At 46.7% G+C, this 16,776-nt stretch overlaps 2 protein-coding genes across 3 annotated transcripts; one reads left to right on the top strand and one right to left on the bottom strand.

Moving 5' to 3' along the window:
• The first annotated feature begins 11,976 nt into the window (after positions 1 to 11,976).
• Positions 11,977 to 13,892, top strand: LOC103647871 (non-specific lipid transfer protein-like 1). Of its 2 annotated transcripts, none has more exons than XM_035965513.1 (2): positions 11,977 to 12,822; positions 13,440 to 13,892. In XM_035965513.1, the coding sequence occupies exons 1-2, from the start codon at positions 12,284 to 12,286 to the stop codon at positions 13,630 to 13,632; spliced, it is 732 nt and encodes a 243-aa protein (XP_035821406.1). In that variant the 5' UTR covers positions 11,977 to 12,283; the 3' UTR covers positions 13,633 to 13,892. The 2 variants fall into 2 exon arrangements, with proteins under 2 accessions (XP_035821406.1, XP_008670593.1); XM_008672371.4 differs by having other exon boundaries at positions 12,027 to 12,818.
• A 492-nt stretch (positions 13,893 to 14,384) lies between these two features.
• Positions 14,385 to 15,782, bottom strand: LOC103647870 (SKP1-like protein 1A). The gene has a single exon (XM_008672370.3). The coding sequence runs from the start codon at positions 15,593 to 15,595 to the stop codon at positions 14,669 to 14,671; it is 927 nt and encodes a 308-aa protein (XP_008670592.1). The 5' UTR covers positions 15,596 to 15,782; the 3' UTR covers positions 14,385 to 14,668.
• Between the last annotated feature and the right edge of the window lie 994 nt (positions 15,783 to 16,776).

Raw genomic sequence — 16,776 nt, 5'->3', positions numbered from 1 at the left:
GGCTTGGCATCCTTCATCCCAAACTTGCTTAGAATATCTTGAGTGTACTTTGTTTGGCTAATGAAGGTGCCCTCTTGAAGTTGCTTCACTTGAAATCCTAAGAAATACTTCAACTCCCCCATCATAGACATCTCGAACTTCTGTGTCATAATCCTACTAAACTCTTCACATGTAGACTCGTTAGTAGACCCAAATATAATATCATCAACATAAATTTGGCATACAAACAAGTCATTTTCAAGTGTTTTAGTAAAGAGTGTAGGATCGGCCTTTCCGACTTTGAAGCCATTTGCAATAAGGAAATCTCTAAGGCATTCATACCATGCTCTTGGGGCTTGCTTGAGCCCATAAAGCGCCTTAGAGAGCTTATAGACATGGTTAGGATACTCACTGTCTTCAAAGCCGGGAGGTTGCTCAACATAGACCTCTTCTTTGATTGGTCCATTGAGGAAGGCACTTTTCACGTCCATTTGATAAAGCTTAAAGCCATGGTAAGTAGCATAGGCCAATAATATGCGAATTGACTCAAGCCTAGCTACGGGTGCATAGGTTTCACCGAAATCCAAACCTTCGACTTGGGAGTATCCCTTGGCCACAAGTCGAGCTTTGTTCCTTGTCACCACACCATGCTCGTCTTGCTTGTTGCGGAAGACCCATTTGGTTCCTACAACATTTTGATTAGAACGTGGAACTAAATGCCATACCTCATTCCTCGTGAAGTTGTTGAGCTCCTCTTGCATTGCCACCACCCAATCCGAATCTTGAAGTGCTTCCTCTACCCTGTGTGGCTCAATAGAGGAAACAAACGAGTAATGTTCACAAAAATGAGCAACGCGAGATCGAGTAGTTACCCCCTTATGAATGTCGCCGAGGATGGTGTCGACGGGGTGATCTCGTTGGATTGCTTGGTGGACTCTTGGGTGTGGCGGTCTTTGTTCCTCATCCTCCTTTTCTTCCTCAATTTCATCTCCCCCTTGATTATTGCCGTCATCTTGAGGTGGCTCGTTCGCTTGATCTTCTTCTTCATCGACTTGAGCCTCTTCTTCATTTTGAGTTGGTGGAGATGCTTGCATGGAGGAGGATGGTTGATCTTGTGCATTTGGAGGCTCTTCGGATTCCTTAGGACACACATCCCCGATGGACATGTTCCTTAGCGCGATGCACGGAGCCTCTTCATCACCTATCTCATCAAGATCAACTTGCTCTACTTGAGAGCCGTTAGTCTCATCAAACACAACGTCACATGAGACTTCAACTAGTCCAGTGGACTTGTTAAAGACCCTATATGCCCTTGTGTTTGAGTCATAACCAAGTAAAAAGCCTTCTACAGTCTTAGGAGCAAATTTAGATTTTCTACCTTTTTTAACAAGAATAAAGCATTTGCTACCAAAGACTCTAAAATATGAAATGTTGGGCTTTTTACCGGTTAGGAGTTCATACGATGTCTTCTTGAGGATTCGGTGAAGATATAACCGGTTGATAGCGTAGCAAGCGGTGTTGACTGCTTCGGCCCAAAACCGATCCGAAGTCTTGTATTCATCAAGCATGGTTCTTGCCATGTCCAATAGAGTTCGATTCTTCCTCTCCACTACACCATTTTGTTGTGGCGTGTAGGGAGAAGAGAACTCATGCTTGATGCCCTCTTCCTCAAGGAAACCTTCGATTTGAGAGTTCTTGAACTTCGTTCCGTTGTCGCTTCTAATTTTCTTGATCCTTAAGCCGAACTCATTTTGAGCTCGTCTTAAGAATCCCTTTAAGGTCTCTTGGGTTTGAGATTTTTCCTGTAAAAACAATACCCAAGTGAAGCAAGAATAATCATCCACAATAACTAGACAGTACTTACTCCCGCCAATGCTTATGTAAGCGATCGGGCCGAATAGATCCATGTGTTGGAGCTCAAGTGGCCTGTCAGTCGTCATGATGTTCTTGTGTGGATGATGGGTGCCAACTTGCTTTCCTGCTTGGCATGCGCTACAAATCCTGTCTTTCTCAAAATGAACATTTGTTAGTCCTAAAATGTGTTCTCCCTTCAGAAGCTTGTGAAGATTCTTCATCCCAACATGTGCTAGTCGGCGATGCCAGAGCCAGCCCATGTTAGTCTTAGCAATTAAGCAAGTGTCGAGTTCAGCTCTATCAAAATCTACCAAGTATAGCTGACCCTCTAACACTCCCTTAAATGCTATTGAATCATCACTTCTTCTAAAGACAGTGACACCAATATCAGTAAAAAGACAGTTGTAGCCCATTTGACATAATTGAGAAACAGAAAGCAAGTTGTAATCTAGAGAATCTACAAGAAAAACATTGGAAATAGAATGGTCAGGAGATATAGCAATTTTACCAAGACCTTTGACCAAACCTTGATTTCCATCCCCGAATGTGATCGCTCTTTGGGGATCTTGGTTTTTCTCATATGAGGAGAACATCTTCTTCTCCCCTGTCATGTGGTTTGTGCACCCGCTGTCGAGTATCCAACTTGAGCCCCCGGATGCATAAACCTACAAAACAATTTTAGTTCTTGACTTTAGGTACCCAAATGGTTTTGAGTCCTTTGGCATTAGACACAAGAACTTTGGGTACCCAAACACAAGTCTTGGAGCCCTTATGCTTGCCCCCAACATATTTGGCAACTACCTTGCCGGATTTGTTAGTTAAAACATAGGATGCATCAAAGGTCTTAAATGAAATGTTATGTTCATTTGATGCACTAGGAGTTTTCTTAGGCAACTTAGCACGGGTTGGTTGCCTAGAACTAGATGTCTCACCCTTATACATAAAAGCATGATTTGGGCCAGAGTGAGACTTCCTAGAATGGATTCTCCTAATTTTGCTCTCGGGATAACCGGCAGGGTATAAAATGTAACCCTCGTTATCCTGAGGCATGGGAGCCTTGCTCTTAACAACGTTGGACAATCTCTTAGGAGGGGCACTAATTTTGACATTGTCTCCCCTTTGGAAGCCAATCCCATCCTTAATGTCCGGGCGTCTACCATTATAAAGCATGCTACGAGCAAATTTAAATTTCTCATTTTCTAAGTTGTGCTCGGCAATTTTAGCATCTAATTTTGCTATATGATCATTTTGTTGTTTAATTAAAGCCATATGATCATGAATAGCATTAACATCAACATCTCTACATCTAGTACAAATAGATACATGCTCAACAATAGATGTAGAGGGTTTGCAAGAATTAAGTTCAACAATCTTAGCATGAAGAATATCATTTTTATCTCTAAGATTGGAAATGGTAGCATTGCAAACATCTAGTTCTTTAGCCTTAACAATTAAATTTTCATTTTCTACTCTAAGGCTAGCAAGAGAAATGTTTAATTCTTCAATTCTAGCAGGCAAATCATTATTAACTCTAGGATTGGGAATTGAAACATTACAAACATGTGAATCAACCTTAGCATTTAAACTAGCATTTTCATGTCTAAGGTTGTCAATCATCTCACGGCAAGTGCTTAGCTCACTAGATAATTTTTCACATTTCTCAATTTCTAGAGCATAAGCCTTTTTAACCTTAACATGTTTCTTGTTTTCTTTAATTAGACAATCCTCTTGGGAATCCAAAAGGTCATCCTTTTCATGAATAGCGCTGACTAATTCATTTAATTTTTCCTTTTGAGCTATGTTAAGGTTGGCAAAAAGGGAACGCAAACTATCCTCCTCATCACTAGCATTATCATCACTAGAAGATTCATATTTAGTGGAGGAGTTGGATTTAACCTTCTTTTTGCCGTCCTTTGCCATGAGGCACTTGTGGCCGACGTTGGGGAAGAGGAGCCCTTTGGTGACGGCGATGTTGGCGGCGTCCTCGTCGTCGGAGGAGTCGCTTGAGCTTTCGTCGGAATCCCACTCCCGACAAACATGGGCATCGCCGCCCTTCTTCTTGTAGTACCTCTTCTTCTCCTTTCTTCTCCCCTTCTTGTCGTCACCTCGGTCACTGTCACTTGATATAGGACATTTAGCAATGAAATGACCGGGCTTACCACATTTGTAGCACACCTTCTTGGAGCGGGACTTGTAATCTTTCCTCCTCCTTTGTTTGAGGATTTGGCGGAAGCTCTTGATGACGAGCGCCATTTCCTCATTGTCGAGCTTGGAGGCGTCTATTGGTTGTCGACTTGGTGTAGCCTCCTCCTTCTTTTCCTCCATTGCCTTGAATGCGACGGGTTGAGCTTCGGATGTGGTGGGTTCGTCAAGCTCGTTGATCTTTCTCGAGCCTTCGATCATGCACTCAAAACTTACAAAATGCCCGATAACTTCCTCGGGGGTCATTTTAGTATATCTAGGATTACCACGAATTAATTGAACTTGAGTGGGGTTAAGGAAAATAAGAGATCTTAGAATAACCTTAACCACCTCGTGGTCGTCCCACTTTATGCTCCCGAGGTTGCGCACTTGGTTCACCAAGGTCTTGAGCCGGTTGTACATGTGTTGTGGCTCCTCCCCTTTGCGAAGCCGGAACCGACCGAGCTCTCCCTCGATCGTTTCCCGCTTGGTGATCTTGGTGAGCTCATCTCCCTCGTGCGCGGTTTTGAGCACATCCCAAACCTCCTTGGCGCTCTTCAACCCTTGTACTTTGTTATACTCCTCTCTACTTAAAGAGGCGAGGAGTATCGTTGTTGCTTGAGAGTTGAAGTGCTCGATTTGGGCCACCTCATCCTCATCATAATCCTTATCCCCTATTGACGGTACCTGTGCACCAAACTCAACAACATCCCATATACTTTTGTGGAGTGAGGTTAGATGAAATCGCATTAAATCACTCCACCTAGCATAATCTTCACCATCAAAAGTTGGTGGTTTGCCTAATGGGACGGAAAGTAAAGGTGCATGTTTAGAAATGCGAGGGTAGTGTAGGGGGATCTTACTAAACTTCTTACGCTCTTGGCGTTTAGAAGTTACAGAGGGTGCGTCGGAGCCGGAGGTTGATGTTGATGAAGTGTCGGTCTCGTAGTAGACCACCTTCCTCATCCTCTTTTGTTTGTCTCCGCTCCGATGCGGCTTGTGGGAAGAAGATTTTTCCTTCTTCTCTTTGTGGTGAGAAGAAGATTTCTTCTCCTTCCCTTTGTTGGAGGAGCTCTTCTTCTTCTCCCTCCGTTTGGTGCGGGACTCTTCCGATGAAGTGCTCCCGTTGCTTGTAGTGGGCTTTTCGCCGGTCTCCATCTCCTTCTTGGCGTGATCTCCCGACATCACTTCGAGCGGTTAGGCTCTAATGAAGAACCGGGCTCTGATACCAATTGATAGTCGCCTAGAGGGGGGGGGTGAATAGGGCGAAACTGAAATTTACAAATATAAACACAACTACAAGCCGGGTTAGCGTTAGTAATAAAGAAATGAGTCCGCGAGAGAGGGCGCAAAACAAATCCCAAGCGAATAAGCAAGTGAGACACGGAGATTTGTTTTACCGAGGTTCGGTTCTTGCAAACCTACTCCCCGTTGAGGAGGCCACAAAGGCCGGGTCTCTTTCAACCCTTCCCTCTCTCAAACGATCCACGGATCGAGTGAGCTTTCTCTTCTCAATCACTTGGAACACAAAGTTCCCACAAGGACCACCACACGTTTGGTGTCTCTTGCCTCAATTACAAGTGAGTTTGATTGCAAAGAAAGGATCAAGAAAGAAGAAAGCAATCCAAGCGCAAGAGCTCGAAAGAACACAAGCAAATCACTCTCTCTAGTCACTATGGAGTTGTGTGGAATTTGGAGAGGATTTGATCTCTTTGGCGTGTCTAGAATTGAATGCTAGAGCTCTTGTAGTAGTTGGGAAGTGGAAAACTTGGATGCAATGAATGGTGGGGTGGTTGGGTTATTTATAGCCCCAACCACCAAATGTGGCCGTTGGGAGGCTGTCTGCCCGATGGCGCACCGGACAGTCCGGTGCACACCGGACAGTCCGGTGCCCCTGCCACGTCATCATTGCCGTTGGATTCTAGCCGTTGGAGCTGCTGACTTGTGGGCCCGCCTGGGTGTCCGGTGCACACCGGACATCTACTGTTCCTTGTCCGGTGTGCCGGAATGGGCGCGCCTGACATCTGCGCGCGCTGCGCGCGCATTTAATGCGCCGCAGGTAGCCGTTGGCGCGGAGATAGCCGTTGCACCGGAGTCGCACCGGACAGTCCGGTGCACACCGGACAGTCCGGTGAATTTTAGCGGACTAGCCGTTTGAGTTTTCCCGAAGCTGGCGAGTTCCTGAGGCCGACCTCCCTTGGCGCACCAGACACTGTCCGGTGTACACCGGACAGTCCGGTGAATTATAGCGGAGTCGCCTCTGGAAATTCCTGAAGGTGGCAAGTTGGCGTTGGAGTCCTCTGGTGCACCGGACACTGTCCGGTGTACACCGGACAGTCCGGTGCTCCCAGACCAGAGGGCCTTCGGTTCCCACTTTGCTCCTTTGTTGAATCCAAAACTTGATCTTTCTATTGGCTGAGTGTGAACCTTTTATACCTGTATAATCTATACACTTAGGCAAACTAGTTAGTCCAATAAATTTGTGTTGGGCAATTCAACCACCAAAATTAATTAGGGACTAGGTGTAAGCCTAATTCCCTTTCAGTCTCCCCTTTGGAAGCCGATGCCATCCTTAATGCCAGGGCGTCTCCCACTATAGAGCATACTTCTAGCAAATTTAAAATTTTCATTTTCTAAGTTATGCTCGGCAATTTTAGCATCTAATTTTGCTATATGATCATTTTGTTGTTTAATTAAAGACATGTGATCATGAATAACATTAATATCAACATCTCTACATCTAGTACAAATAGATACATGCTCAACGATAGATGTAGAGGGTTTGCAAGATTTTAATTCTATAACCTTAGCATGTAATATATCGTTTTCACTCCTAAGGTTAGAAATAGTAGTATTGCAAACATCAAAGTCTTTAGCCTTAGCAAGCAATTTCTCATTTTCAACTTTAAGGCTAGCAAGAGAAATGTTCAATTCATCAATCCTAGCAAGCAAATCAACATTATCATCTCTAGAATTGAAAGTTGAAACATTACAAACATGAGAATTAACCTTAGCTAACAAATTAGCATTTTCATTTCTAAGGTTGGCAATAGTGTCATGGCATGTGATTAGCTCACTAGATAATTTCTCACATTTTTCTACTTCTAGAGCAAAAGCATTTTTAACCTTAACATGTTTTTTATTTTCCTTGATTAGGAAGTCCTCTTGGGAGTCCAAGAGATCATCCTTCTCATGGATGGCACTAATTAGTTCATTTAGTTTTTCTTTTTGTTCCATGTTAAGATGGGCAAAAAGGGTACGCAAGTTATCCTCCTCATCACTAGCATTATCATCACTAGAAGACTCATATTTAGTGGATGATTTGGATTTAACCTTCTTCCTCTTGCCGTCCTTTGCCATGAGGCACTTGTGGCCGACGTTGGGGAAGAGGAGTCCCTTGGTGACGGCGATGTTGGCGGCGTCCTCATCGTCGGAGGAGTCGCTAGAGCTTTCGTCGGAGTCCCACTCCCGACAAACATGTGCATCGCCGCCCTTCTTCTTGTAGTATCTCTTCTTCTCCTTTCTTCTCCCCTTCTTGTCATCGCCCCTGTCACTGTCACTAGAAATAAGACATTTAGCGATAAAGTGACCGGGCTTACCACACTTGTAACAAACCTTCTTGGAGCGGGGCTTGTAATCCTTCCCCCTCCTTTGCTTGAGGATTTGCCGAAAGCTTTTGATGACAAGCGCCATCTCCTCGTTGTTGAGCTTTGAGGCGTCGATTGGTTGTCTACTCGGTGTAGACTCCTCCTTCTCCTCCGTCGCCTTAAATGCGACCGGTTGTGACGCGGATGTGGAGGGATCATCTAGCTCGTTGATCTTCTTCGAGCCCTTGATCATATACTCAAAGCTCACAAAATTCCCGATTACTTCCTCGGGAGTCATTAGTGTATATCTTGGGTTGCCACGAATTAATTGAACTTGAGTAGGGTTAAGGAAAATAAGAGATCTTAGAATAACCTTAACCACCTCGTGGTCATCCCACTTTTTGCTCCCGAGGTTGCGCACTTGGTTCACCAAGGTTTTGAGCCGGTTGTACATGTCTTGTGGCTCCTCCCCTTGGCGAAGACGGAAGCGACCGAGCTCCCCCTCGATCGTTTCCCGCTTGGTGATCTTGGTGAGTTCATCACCCTCGTGCGCGGTCTTGAGTAAGTCCCAAATATCCTTTGCACTCTTCAACCCTTGCACCTTGTTATATTCCTCTCTACTTAGAGAGGCAAGGAGTATGGTTGTGGCTTGGGAGTTGAAGTGCTCGATTTGGGCCACCTCATCCTCATCATAGTCTTCATCCCCTACGGATGGTACCTGTGCACCAAACTCAACAACTTCCCATATACTTTTGTGGAGTGAGGTTAGATGAAATCGCATTAAATCACTCCACCTAGCGTAATCTTCACCATCAAATGTTGGTGGTTTGCCTAATGGGACGGAAAGTAGAGGTGTATGTTTAGAAATGCGAGGGTAGCGTAGGGGAATCTTACTATACTTCTTGCGCTCTTGGCGCTTAGAAGTGACGGACGCCGCGTCGGATCCGGAGGTGGATGCCGATGAAGAATCGGTCTCGTAGTAGACCACCTTCCTCATCCTCTTTTTCTTGTCCCCACTCTGATGCGGCTTGTGGGAAGAGGATTTCTCCTTCTTCTCTTTGTGGTGTGAAGAAGATCTCTTCTCCTTCCCTTTAGAGGAGTCCTTCTCCTTCTCCTTCCTCTTGGTGCGGGACTCTTCCGATGAAGTGCTCCCGTGGCTTGTAGTGGGCTTTTCGCCGGTCTCCATCTCCTTCTTGATGTGATCTCCCGACATCACTTCGAGCGGTTAGGCTCTAATGAAGCACCGGGCTCTGATACCAATTGATAGTCGCCTAGAGGGGGGTGAATAGGGCGAAACTGAAATTTACAAATATAAACACAACTACAAGTCGGGTTAGCGTTGGTAATATAATCGAGTCCGGGAGAGAGGGTGCAAAACAAATCGCAAGCAAATAAGAGGTGTGACACACGGATTTGTTTTACCGAGGTTCGGTTCTTGCAAACCTACTCCCTGTTGAGGTGGTCACAAAGACTGGGTCTCTTTCAACCCTTTCCCTCTCTCAAACGGTCCTTCCGACCGAGTGAGCTTCTCTTCTCAAATCAAAACCGGGAACAAAACTTCCCCGCAAGGGCCACCACACAATTGGTGCCTCTTTCCTTGATTACAATGGAGTTTTGATCACAAGAACAAGTGAGAAAAAAAAGAAGCAATCCAAGCGCAAGAGCTCAAAAGGACACGACAAATCTCTCTCGCTAATCACTAAAGCCTTGTGTGGAATTGGAGAGGATTTGATCTCTTTGGTGTGTCTAGAATTGAATGCCTAGCTCTTGTAAGTGGTTGAGAAGTGGAAAACTTGGATGTAATGAATGGTGGGTGGTTGGGGGTATTTATAGCCCCAACCACCAAACTAGCCGTTTGGTGGGGCTGACTGTCGTATGGTGCACCGGACAGTCCGGTGCGCCAACCACGTCACCAAAGCCGTTGGGATTCGACCGTTGGAGCTCTGTCTTCTGGGCCCGCCTGGATGTCCGGTGTGCCAGCGCGCGCGTGTCTGACTTCTGCGCGCTCTTGCGCGCATTTAATGCCGCTGCAGGTGACCGTTGGCGCGAACTAGCCGTTGCTCTGCTGGTTCACCGGACAGTCCGGTGTACACCGGACAGTCCGGTGAATTATAGCGGAGCAATTTCCCGAGGCTGGCGAGTTCCTGAGGCGCTCTTCCTTGGAGCACCGGACACTGTCCGGTATACACCGGACAGTCCGGTGAATTATAGCGGAGTGCCTCTGGAAATTCCCGAAGGTGGCGAGTTGGAGTTGGAGTCCTCTGGTGCACCGGACATGTCAGGTGGTGCACCGGACAGTCCGGTGCCACAGACCAGAGGTGCATTCGGTTGTCCCTTGCTCTCTTTGTTGAACCCAATACTTGGTCATTTTATTGGCTAAGAGTGAACCTTTTACACTTGTATAATTTATACACTAGGGCAAACTAGTTAGTCCAATTATTTGTGTTGGGCAATTCAACCACCAAAATCAATTTAGGAAAATAGGTGTAAGCCTAATTCCCTTTCAGTACCCTGAGGTGGAGACACAGTTGAATCAGACTTAGCTTTCTCTTGTTGTGAACATCCTAGCTTCTTCTCATTGACACTTGCTCCCTTCCTAAGTCCTTGTTGGCCCTCTCTAAGGTTCCTAATCATCAAAACATCCATGATCCCAAACATAAGCTCTAAAACATAATTGACTAGGTTAGAACAAACCTGAAGATTTAACTGCCGTGCACGTGAACGTGTTACTGGTCCATACATTAGATATATAAAAGTGATGTTATGAGAGGGTGTATGTCACTACTCAGCTTTAAAGAAATTTGCTCAGACCCAAAAATATCAAGTCAAACATCACAACTTCAGGAACTTTGTTTCATATAAAAAGGTGAAGTTACGGTTGACTTCACAGTTTTCATAAAAGCAACGAAAAAGATGCTTTATAAACACTATTTTTCAAAAACCTTGTGAAGTTAGGTAATGATTAACTACGATTGCCACTGATTACACAAGAAAAAATATTTTTTTTCTAGTCTTTGACCACCTGATGAACAAGTACTCATGTATCTCCGTTTGATTTGGTCATTCGTCGTCTTAACTTGATCAACACAATATACTCTTTTATGTACTCCACATATATCTGTTGATGACTATATGCCGCTAGACGCCATCCAACTACTAAAGTCTTCCGGACTTCTTGTCTCTCAGTCTAAGCCATGTGGCGCTTGTCATTCTTCGTTTCGAATTTATCGAAAACAAGTCTGTCTGAACTTCACCATCATTGTCGGCTGTCTCTATGTTCCAATCGTGTGCATCACAACCTAAGAGACATGTTACACACTAAAGCTCATGTGAATGATAGTCAACACTAAACCAATGCTAATTATCTCCTTGATAGCCATCCACCACTCTTTAATACCATAGGTATTTCTTAGCCATGTGTTCATAAGTGTAGCTTCCCTCCCTCTTTCTTGGTCTCGTAAGTTGTACCTAACATATACATGATGTACACTTGTATTGTTTTGGCCACTATTTTAACTAATCCAGAAGTTGGGGTCGGGCCGCCTAGTGTCTCCTCTTGACATCCGACGGAAATGAGCTCAACTAGAATAGTTTTGACCAATTTTTATTGTTATAAAAAACACTTAGTTTATGTTGAAGAGCACTCCTGTGCTCCAGTCTCGATGGATACAGAGCAACAATATCATTTTTTTTCTATATATTTTGATTCTCCGCCATACCTGGTACGGTGGTACACTGGTACCCAACATTCTAAAGCCACCCATAAGGATAATGCATTTTTATAATAAATACGGTAGATGTCTTACATTTTTTTAATGTAGTGTTTGGTACGGTGAGACGGAGCCACTTCGTTCCTAATTTATTGTTATTTGGATTTGTTATATCTAGAACAAATTAGCTTTAAAAAAGAAAAAAAAACATGCTAAAATGTTGAATCCTTCAATTCTCCCAACTCTTTCGGACAGAGCCGCTCATTGGCACGGAGGCGCTCTATTCTAACCGGCTCCGTAACAAAAAAAACTGCCTAAGTAAGAAGAAGCATCACATATTATACAAGAGTATTCAACTATCCATACATGATTGGTATTATTATGATCAAATGAAAAATAAATAAATACATCCAACCTATTCAATACGCCTTATTTTGGTTGATATTTAAGCTCTTCTCTCTTTTTTTCCTCATTCTTTTTCGCGTCCCTCTGTAGCTTCCTCCTTGCGTTTCTTCCTGTCCTCCGTTGGCACACAACTGGTCAACTGCTACACAGGTAACACAGCTCAAGCAAAGCTTCTCGTATCAGCCGTGACATACATGGGCTGCGCCTGCGCTGCATATAGTTGACCGCTGGACAAGACTACTTTTATGACACCCTCGATCCTACTGGATATTGGAGTATAATAAGGAGATCGCAGCGACAGCAAGCAGAATGAAGTAGCTAGGAATGAACTGCTGAAGCATGCATGTGCAGCCAGCCAGCCAGCTGGGAAGGCCTGCCTGGCTCATTCATGGCTCCACCATCATGCCGTTGATGGTCGGTCGTCGGCCAGAGGGAGCGGGGACGTGGTGGCGCCGCGCGGATCCGGCGGCAGACGACGTGACTTTCTCGCGGATTTCTCTCGTCTCTTGATTCTCTTCAGTTACCCGTTCGGTCAAGAGTCGGAAACGAAGCCACCGTGGGTACCGGATGCCGCCTGGGCAGGAGCCCCTAGAAGACCTCGTCGTCCGCGCTGGCAGGCCACGGGACGACGACTCCGCCGCCTTTAAAAGAGCCGCGCCGCGCGCCAAGCGAGACGCATATCAGATTCCCAGTCGCGCCTCCAAGCCCACTAGCGCAACACAAGTCGCCTCCTCCCTCGTTCTGTCGTTCAGTCCAGGTCCAGCCATGGCGCGCCTCGGCCTCTTGGCCCTCGCGGTGGCCGTCCTCGCGCTTGCGTCCGGCGTGGCGTCGCAGGCGCCGGGGCCGGCGCCGTCGGCCGACTGCGCGTCGGCGCTGGCCGGGCTCATGGGCTGCCTGCCGTACGTGCAGCAGGGGAGCACGCAGGGCAAGCCCGATAGGGAGTGCTGCGCCGGCGTCAAGGCCGCGCTGAAGAGCCCCGCCACCGTCGTCTGCCTCTGCGCCGCCGTCGGGCAGAACTACGGCATGCCCGTCAACCTCACCCGCGGCGCCGGGCTGCCCGCGGCGTGCGGCGAAGACCCCGCCGCCTTGAGCAAGTGCAACAGTCAGTACTCTGCCGCCCTCGTCTCTGCTCTCACAACTGCTGTTAACCAAATCTCATGCATAGTTATCTGGTCATTATGTAATTAGGAGTCTGCATTTAGATGCATGTTTATGTTCCTAAGAAATAGCTGCATGAGTCGAGCGGTTGAGAGGCCAGAGCAGCGCTGCGTTCGTTGTGCGGTCAGAGAGATTACCGCCACGCCTGCACGAAAATCGCTCTCGCGCGTAAGGCGGGCACGTCGCAGCGTGAACATGCGTGGCGGGGGGGAATCCGAGGTCTCAGACCTGTAATCGCTGGATTAAATAATAGAGTCGTGAACCGAGTCAGCTGCAACGTTTGGCAGCCCCATATTATTCGCTCGTTCAGTTGAGAGAGTGAGTGGGCAACGTCGTGTTCAACGCGAGCGCGAGCACCGCGGACGTTGCGAGATCGTCGTCGGCACAGCCACTCCGGCGGCCGGCGCCAACAACTGCTTTGTTTTCTGTCAATGCTTCTTGTTCGTTTCTTTCTTGTGGTGATTTGTGTTTACTATAGTCTCTACGTCCTCTTACAATTTAATTTATAGTTTCCATAAACTTGATGGCATTGACAAGAACAACGTTGTTTATTCCATGTTTGCAGAGCCCACAGCTTCCGGAACGGCTCCGGCAGTCCCAAGCCCGGGCTCTTCCAAGTCGTCGTCGTCGGCGGCGGCGGCGATCCGATTCCCGGTCTCAGCGTTCGCCGTTGTCGTCGCCGCGACTCTGCTCTCGCACTGCCTCCTCTGAAGATGCCCGGGTGTTTGGTGGTTTTAGTTCATGATGATGAGTTGTGACGTGAACCTGTGTATCCGCACTGTGTCATAATTCGTTGAGTTCAATTGACTAATCGACCATGTTGGCTGTTGGCATACTGCATGCAGCTATTCATGTCGTTCTGCAAGGAATTTCTGTGTCCAGGTACCCACCTTAACGTTCACAAAACTATGCTGAAAACAACGCAATGCAACACATCTCGTTTTAGTTTCGACACAAGATTTGCTGCCAATTCATGTTTTGAAAGATACAGGATATATTAAAAGCCATGCAATTTTTATTCGCCTGTTCATTTCAAACTGGAAACCAAACATAGTCTGGACTGAATTTTTATACCCAAAGAAAGAGCAAGATAAGACCCTGATCCATTGCATGGTAATAGTTAAGTTTAAGATTGTCATTTAGTTTCATCGAAATCTATAATTTTGCAATAAACTCAAGTGAGAACCGAATTTTCTAGAGACAGGCACAAAGCAACATTGCTTCTGTTAATCTGAATGTAACCTAATAATGAAACAAATAGGACATTCAATTCAGGATAGATGGAATATTCACTGCATATATGCAAGCAGAACTGGAGGTTTCTGAACAAGAACTCGAGGGGCTGAGCAATGATACTAGCAGCAAAAGCGTGTAACTGAAGATAACATGCATATTCGGAAGAATAAACAATGATCTCACGCAATCGGGCTAACAGTAGTACGATCTACAGCCCAATCGATCAGCTGCAAGTAGTAGTAACACGTTGGGCACAGGTAAGGCAACTCCATGATATCAATCAGAAATGACAGGCAATTCAGAATGTGATATCTGATATGTATTCGCTTCAGGCAAGCAAGTTCAGACTTAGTTCCACCGCACATTCAACAGGACGAAATGAAAATGCCAAGCCAGTACTTATTAGACCGAGCAGATCAGAACCCTATGGACGCGAGAGGCGAGACAGCTGCTATACTACGATGGGAATGGGAGGAAGTGGAACACGGGGAACCTTCCGCTAGGGTGGCAGATGTGGTGAGATAGATGGTTAGAGCAGCATGGAACAAACTGTTAGGCTCAGGCTTCTGGATGGTAGTCCCAGGTGTACTTCCGACGCAGCTCCGCGGCCGTCGCCTCCTGTTCCGGGGTGAGGTCGTTGACGATGTTGAAGGCGTCCCGGATCTGCTCGGTGGTCTTGCCCTTGATCACGTCGGCGGCCTTCTGAGCGATGGCGTTGAGGAGCCCTTGAATTTCGAGGAAGTTGGAGGCGACGAAGAGGTCGTGGAGCGCGTCCATGGTGAGGCGGTCGAGGAAGTCGCGGTCCCAAGCCTCGAGGGCCTTGGACGCCGTGGCGAAAGCGACTGCGCTGGTGCCTCTGGCGGCGGCCGCGACCTCGGCGTGCTTGGTGCAGTACTCCAGCACCGTGACCAGGGTGGGCCCGTCGACTAAAGGGACTATGACGACTTCGTCGTCGGTGACGACTTCCTCTATCATGCCGCTGAGAATCACCGACAGCTGTGCCGCCGCCACCGACGCGCGATGAACCTTGCCGTCCGAGCTCTTCAAGGTGATAAGCCTCCCGCCAGCCACATCCTTCGGTTCCGAAGTCCCTATCTCCGCCTCCGTGGCCGCCACTGCCTTCTCTCCCTTCCACTCCACCATCTTCACATCTTCCGCCTCCGTGGTCGCCACTGCCTTCTCTCCCTTCCCCTCCACCATCTTCACATCCTCCGCCTCCGTGGTCGCCACTGCCTTCTCTCCCTTCCCCTCCACCATCTTCACATCCTCCGCCTCCGAGGTCGCCACTGCCTTCTCTCCCTGCCCCTCCACCATCTTCCCACCCTCTGCCTCCGATGCCGCCACTGCCTTCTCTCCCTTCGCCTCCACCATCTTCTCCTTCTCCGCCTCCGAGGTCGAGGCCACCACTCCTTTCTCTCCCTGCTCCTTCATCATCTTCCCCTCCTCCGCCACCGTCGCTCCCTTCTCCTCTCCCACCGCCTCCATCGCCCTCTCGCTCACGGCTCGCTCCACGACGAAAGCCTTGCTTCGCTAGGTGCTCTCGCGGTGGGTGGGTGACTGGGTGGACACGACCGGAATGATCGAGTCGGCGGCGGGGTGGCGCCGCTTTATACCCGCGCAGCGCCGCAGCCGCGCTTCACGGGCTCGGGTGCCTGCCACGCTGACCCCAGCCAATCCATCCATTTCCTCCAATGCAAGAAGAGGGGGTTCGTTTGTTCGTTCCATTTTTTTTTTGGTATAGGGATTTTTTTTCGTTCTAAACTGATGCTTCTCTCGGTCATTCAGAATTAAGCCTATTCCATGAGACAAAGAAACAGAAAGTAACGCAAACTGAATCCATGCCTCACAATGACACTCGGCAAGAAAATTGAAAATGACAGAACTATGCCAAAAATAAGACAATGTCAATGTAACATACATAATTGTGTTTTCATGGGACGTCACAGTCATGCATCTTGCATGGTAGGGTAGCATTCCGAAACTCAGAAGAAATAAACAGCCATTATTACATTTTTTTTTCCTCCTGATGCAAAGCGTAAAATTGTAGGACGCTTCTTTCTAGATATATTATTTTTACTATATATTTATGTTAAGAATCTAAGTATAATCTATCTATATATCTAAACAAGCTAACACGTCTAATAATATTGAACAAATAAAATAGTTGTTAGCTAATTAGCTAGGAAGCATTAACTAGTATAAGCTAATTTTTAGTGTAACTAGCCTTAACTCTACTCTGCTATTGTGAAGTTTCTTCTCAAATGATAGTGGGGCTCCATTTTTGCGGGCCAAATTGGGATTCTTGTATAGCATAGCAGGCCCAACAGGCTACATGTTTGCAGGTCAGGCTGGACTATCTTGGCCCAATCGTATATCAAGAGTATTACTGTTCTCTTGACAGAAATAATATAAACTGTCGTTTGGTTTGTGACCTCTAGATTATTTTATTTTATTTTATAAAACACAATAGGTCCTAGTAAACCCGAAACACAATTGCTGCCAAACTGTAGGTTAGGTTTAGATATCTATTTCCCAAATCACAGCCTACCCATGTGATCTTAGGCTAGCTGCAACAATGAACCCTAAAGAGTCCTCTACCCTAAATATAGCGGATCAAATGGTCCTCTACGCTCTTCAGCAACGTCCTCTAAATGATCCTCTAAATT

This window comes from Zea mays, chromosome 2 (genome assembly GCF_902167145.1).
Source record: "Zea mays cultivar B73 chromosome 2, Zm-B73-REFERENCE-NAM-5.0, whole genome shotgun sequence".
Classification (NCBI taxonomy): domain Eukaryota; kingdom Viridiplantae; phylum Streptophyta; class Magnoliopsida; order Poales; family Poaceae; genus Zea; species Zea mays.
Note: the sequence above shows the minus strand (reverse complement) of the source record. Positions and strands in the feature narration are given on the sequence as shown.

Bases quoted from the DNA above. Each gene is read 5' to 3' on its own strand.
- LOC103647870 (XM_008672370.3), bottom strand. From the start codon at position 15,595: ATGGAGGCGGTGGGAGAGGAGAAGGGAGCGACGGTGGCGGAGGAGGGG.
- LOC103647871 (XM_035965513.1), top strand. From the start codon at position 12,284: ATGCCGCCTGGGCAGGAGCCCCTAGAAGACCTCGTCGTCCGCGCTGGC. The intron at 12,823-13,439 runs GTACTCTGCCGC...CCATGTTTGCAG, and splicing joins TTGAGCAAGTGCAACAGTCA to AGCCCACAGCTTCCGGAACG.